At 42.5% G+C, this 6160-nt stretch overlaps 1 protein-coding gene across 1 annotated transcript; it reads right to left on the bottom strand. All coding sequences in view use genetic code 11, as the record gives it.

Moving 5' to 3' along the window:
* Nucleotides 1-4598: 4598 nt before the first annotated feature.
* EGR_07190 (hypothetical protein) lies at nucleotides 4599-5876 on the bottom strand (the record flags this gene model as incomplete). Its single annotated transcript, XM_024496439.1, has 1 exon — nucleotides 4599-5876. One exon carries the CDS (start codon nucleotides 5874-5876, stop codon nucleotides 4599-4601), a length of 1278 nt encoding a protein of 425 aa, XP_024349116.1.
* Nucleotides 5877-6160: the final 284 nt, after the last annotated feature.

Raw genomic sequence — 6160 nt, 5'->3', positions numbered from 1 at the left:
GAATGACTATAAATGCCCCTGAGATTAAATACAACCACACTCATGGGCTAGTTAAGCCCGTTTGGTCACACAATCAAAGGTCGCATTCACATAAGAAATGGCCATGTCTACGAATAGCATTTCCTTTCACGGCTTAAGTTCTCCCTGCCACAGTTGGACCACACCAAGGAGGCAACATCGGCGATATAAGGAGGCGATTTAATCACATCACCAATCACATAGTTGTAACTGCGTCGTGTCAAACACGCCAACTGCAACCATGGTTACCACAATACCAAAATCCAAAAATCAGACCCAAATTGGCTCTTGAATGTCAAACTAATGAGTGCAAATCTTTTCAAGAATGGTACAACCAATTTTTTTCCTCCATTTCTGAGGTTTTTAGCAACCGTAACTAGGCGCAATAACTGACGCTGTTATCGTAAGTCTAACCAGAGGCTTGGCAATTTATAAATACGATCGACTTATATGCTTTTACTCGGTTGCATTAGACAACGATGCTGTCCATCTATTCCACCGCTTTTCGAGAGACAGACCTCCCCAAGCTGAAGATGATGCGAAGGGTGATGTCAACCCTAGCATCGCATGACCAGTCGAGTTTACAGTGAAGACTTGAAACATGCCGCAAGACGTGTGAGATCTCTTCCCTTTTTCTCATATGTGTCTATTAGTAGACAAAGTCTTCTTTCTGTGGAAAGAATAAGTTGGCATTAGAAGGAAGACTTTTAGAGGGAGAGAAAGGGGAGATGAATTTGAGGCTTCCATATATAGTTAATTAGGAAATTACCTACACTGAAGAATATAATTTAAGCGTTGCAGTTATTTACAACCACTGACTGCTTAGATTCGACAACTAGACGACTTCCCACTTGACAGGTGTAAATAGCGATGTGGTAGTCACGTGGTGGAGTCTGTTTAATCCGCACCCTTAATGTTTCGAGTACAGTCCAGCTCCAACTAAATTCAATCCAGAAAAACAGGCAGGCAACAGCATGCTTGTCAACGAAGACCTGCAGACACAGCAAAGTACGGCGATGGGAGGCTTACTCATTCGGTAGAGGGATATGGTAATGGTGGCGGTGACGCTCTCAACTTGCAGTCTCGGCAGTTATTTCTGGACACATTCAGCTACTATGTAAAGCCCTCGATCTAGGTAAAACCCTTCCATTAAAACTACTAGGAGCACCAAGTTATTAAAATGGCATCAAACACGTGACACAACCGAGATGGACCATTTCACTGCCATTACAAACAGCACCCTCTTTGATGTCCCCTGGTGGAACACTAAGATGGCTCATTTGTTCTGCCGTTTTAGACAAAAGGCCATCCTTTCAGTGCAAATCCATTTGTATACAAGGACAATGACAGTGAGATGGGATTTTCAATTGTCCAAAATTTGCCTAACTCAGTCAAAACTGCAATTCTGAAAGAAAATCTACTTTTGTAGCACTCGTGATGAGAAGTTGCATTTAAGAATAGATCACTTCTGCCTAACATAAGTAACATCCAGTGGCGGCGATCCGAAAAGTAAGGGCTAACCCAACTTTTTGCTCATCCTGACAAAATGTGACTTTCTATTAGTACTCGCGTTTTTTTGCTAATTGATTTTAAGTTCAATTATGTAAAGACAATCTGACAAGCTGTAAATCTATGCAAAGTCAAATTGGGGAGTATTTCGTCCAAAAGTGTCAAAATACAACATAATTTTTGGAAAGTTTTTCAATTCTATTCTGCTTTTATGAATGCCTAAATAATTGATCGTTAATTAAAATCCTGATGGAATAGCATAACTTGATATGCTTGTTTAAATCAACCACTGTTATTTAAATAGATTTACCGAGTCAGTATAAATGCATAATGAGGCATCACAAGTTGAAGAATTTTATGGTAGGATCTGTTAAGAAAAAATTTCGAGATTTAAAAACCAATGCAGTCACCACCTCCTGCTTGCATGTCATCAACGCACACTTAAGGTGATAGCAATTTCGCTCTTTTCAGTCTCGCGTTTTTCGACCTTCTTTAACGTTTTAGAGATTGACAAATCCAAAATCATGATAAAGCATTGAATACTAGCGTCAGTTTGCACGAAGAATTACGCCTTATAAGGTGTCCAAAATAATTTAGAATTTGTGGCTTATTTTTGAACACAGGGTGTTTGTTTTGTGTCACTATCGTATGCCACTGCATGGTCTTTCTGAGTAGGTTGTGTACCTCATTTTCCAGTAATTAGCTGTTAGTCATTAATTCGGACATCAACATCGCACATATGCGACAAACGATTCTTTATCCGTTTGTGATAACAGATTGTCTTTAATCGTGTGTCCTCAAGTGGCTTGTTGATGCAAGATGTTCTTAGACTGATGATACTCACCTTTATAATTTTTTACCTGCGGTCTGTTTAACTCCGACATTCATTTCAACGATGTCTTAGTTTACGGTTTAATGTCAAAGTAACTCACTGGATTATTTCAAGAAGTCATTAAAATATTCTCAAGGCCCTAGCAACAAGGTATAGCTCAACCGTGACTGTTTTATCTCGACAAAAGAGGCGAGATTCCCCAGAAATGAACACTGAGGTACGTGTCAACGGGTGTTACTGCTTTTAGCCATGAGTGCAGTTGTGAAAGAACATGAAACTTGCTTCGTGGTTATATTTATGGTTTTGTGTGAAACAAGTTAGCCTTGTGTTCTAGAATTAACAAAAATTCAATCAGCGAATCTTTGTCACTTAGTGAGGCACAAATTTACTAACAATCACACTGCCTGCAAACTTTCTTGTTTTGACAAACAGAGATAGAATCTAACTGTTTCCATTGTATTTTACTACCCAACTGGCAAATACCGAGACACGATGATGGTCACCAGGAGAACTAGCGGAGGAGAGCACCATTTCCCTTCCCTCTTCTCATCTTTCGCACTCTTTTTGTATCACCTAGAGTGGATCAATCTGAGCTGTAAAATTATGTTATGCAATACATTAAATAAACGAAATGAGTCATTTGACCACATCTAAATGTCTAATGTCGAATACAAAAGTCGTTTCTCATTATGCATCCTTCAATCAATCAGTCGGGTAAACAATCTGCCAAGTACTGGCGCGCTTCTGCTAAATAATGAGGTGAAGGACAAATTGCTAAACTCCTGAGATCCAGCGTTGTAGGTTCAACTACTTTTCTTTCACAGACGGATGAGTCCCCTGAAGCATGATGTATTTATCTACTTAAGTAAGTTTCTCCCACTTTAGGACCGACCCGCTCTAGTTAAATCCACCAAAGAGTGGAGAGCGCAGGTATAAACAATATTTGGCATTTTGCTAGTTCCTATAAGTTATAACAGGCCATACCATCAAGAAACGTCAAAAAGCGCACGACTGTTTTTCCCCCACGTAGATAACGCTCAATCTGTCGTTGGCTTGGTGATATGCGCCCACGCAATTATGTACGTCAACGCACGTCGAACAAATTATCCAAAAAAGTAGGAAAGACAAAAAAATGACTTATGCTAGAGGCTACAAAGTTTTTGAGGTAAGAATATCATTAAAGGGAGGCCCATAAAATGAGGAGCGATCTTAATTGAAGGACTACTGAAACCACGCAATTGGCGACATAAACCACGAGCTATGACATCAAGATCTTATTACAATCCTATGTATCAAGCACAAAAAGCTCTCCGCGTTTCCCTATGGGAAAAAAAATTTCCCAAACTTCCTTTATACATTCGTCCCCTTTTAATTTTATTCGTTATTTTGGATTTTTTTTCGGAGTTTTAAAGTAGAGCAGGTCAGTGACGAGCTTCTTCGATATGTCCACATTTTAACAGTATATTAGACAGCAAGAAAATAAGAACCTCGAATAGGCTTTAAATAGCGGAGCTCTGGGGTTCCTACCCGATGGGGGAGGGAGGTATTGAATTAATGACTGAGAAAAGAGCACTTTCACAAAATCAAGCGAAGCCTTTGAGATCTTATTTCATGCGGAAAGAAGGTGTTAAATTAAGGAGAGAGGGAAGAGCTCTCACCATAAATTTAAGCAAGTTTAGCTTTTTTCTTTACGTGCAGACACAAAAACAGCCTATTTACGCCTCGGAGGCGGTGAATAAATGTGGCACAAAAAAGGGAGAAAAGAGGGGTAATTTGTGGCATTTGCTTGCACACTGGGTCAAATGTAGAAAGGGAAAAGATTCCATGTGAGCGGATAATTTTTATACAGGTAAAATGAATTAAACAACATTTTTACCACAAATTTGTCTTCTTCGTCACCAGAAATCTACTTATAAGTTTTAAGTAGTACGCGGAAAAGGAGATTTAAGAGTCTAGAGAAATGCATTTTATTGAGGGGCAGCTTTAATAATCTCACTAGACACATCGAGCAGGTATCACTCACCCCAAATCCTTTTAACTGGTTTTTGTCATAAATATGTAAAATAAGAAGAGCACCACTGACAATAGGTGACATTATCCAATAATTTGACGTTTGGCAGCATTGCGTTTACATCGACTGGAGGGATGGGGTGACGGAATCAGAGGGAGATATATATATAAAAACTTGAAAGAAAGAGGAGGGAGGTGAGGGATGAAAGGGATGATCACAGCAATGCGTCTAGTTCTGTTGGACACTTGTCCTTGAGGGTTGAGGTTGAATGGAAGTGGTCAGACTGGTGGAATTGAGAAGATCTCGTTTTCTTCGACACGTCAGCAGGTTCACCAACTCCACACGGAAGGGACGACTGGTGAGAAGGTAGATGACAAAGTTGGCAAAGGAGTCGGCGATGATGAGGAAGCGCAAGTAAGTAAATACCCTAATCACCACAGTCGGAGACATACTGTTCGCACAGATGACAGCAAAGAAGACCGGCGCCTCACAGACAATGAAAATGGTGGCGATAAAGAGGATAAAACGTGTAGCGCGTATCTGGTTGGGCAGTCGCTGTGCTTGACGGACCGCCTGTAACGACGGCACCACGCATCCGCCGCCATCGTCTCTCGGTGTTAATCGACCACATCGAAAACAACGCCAACGCTTCCACTTCTCTCCCTCCTTTTGAGTCTCCCTTACCTCTACTTTCCGCTGTTGCTCTTTTCGTCTTTCTGAAGGCATGCGATGCCGCAGCAACACCACTATCATGAAAAGCGTTGCTATAGTCACCACAGTAATGGGAATGGCAGATTGGTAGGCAAAGAAGATCTTCTCACTAATGAGTTGAAGCCGGGAGGTCTGATCGCTGCGAATGTGGAGCACCACATTGTCAAGGTTGGTGCATATGAGGACCTGACGAATGACCAGCCGGAAAGTGGAGAGAGCGATACCACATACGATAAGAACGCCAATGTAGATGAGCTGTCGTTGTGGACTGAAGATGTGCGTGGAGACACGGGTCGCCACGGGTCGTGTGATAGCCTCGCAACGAGCCAGCGCGATCAGCGTAACCACCCAGTTGCGCGAGCAGATGGCGCTATTGAGGCCGGAGAAGAGAACGAAGGAGAAGCAGAACTCGGACAGCCTCTCGTGTCGTGTGGTAAAGTACTCCTCCCAGGCCTTGTGTACGAAGATAGTGGTGTTGAGCCACATCTCCATGGCTGTGAGCGCCACGAGGCTGCGTTGCATGGATCCAAAGCGAGTGGCTGCTGGGCGGGTGAGCACCACCAATGCCACTGCCTCCAACACCACCGCAATCGCTGCAAACACTAACAGTGCGATGTGCGAGTTGTCCGACACTACGTCTTGCTGAGCATCATAATTCCCCAAGAGCCGCGGATCGCAGGAGTTTGAATAGACAAACAATTTATGCGGATCGATCAGTGGTAAAGTCGGTTCCGCCGCTGTCTCATTCGTCACTAGCGTTGGCAACGTCGTCATTGTCGTCGTCATCGAAGTCATCATCTAAGCATCGACTATGTGTTGTGCATGTGGTGGCGTGTCTGGGCAGATTGGCCCTCCCCATTGGTCTTTCTTTCTTCACTCCACCCCAAACCCTTTCCGTTGATCGTGTATGCAAGTTGACTGAACTGCTCTGTCCAATCAGATCATGCTGTGTACTTCTGACCAATTACCGCAGCTGACCGGTTCCGCTGTCATCAATCGTCGTAGCAACTCTTTTGCTCTTCAACAATGTTAAACTGTCATTCAAATTTACCCTATTTTAACAGAGAGCCTGACAAACT

Source organism: Echinococcus granulosus (genome assembly GCF_000524195.1).
Source record: "Echinococcus granulosus chromosome Unknown EG_S00072, whole genome shotgun sequence".
Lineage (NCBI taxonomy): Eukaryota > Metazoa > Platyhelminthes > Cestoda > Cyclophyllidea > Taeniidae > Echinococcus > Echinococcus granulosus.
This window is presented reverse-complemented; position numbering and strand designations above follow the sequence as displayed.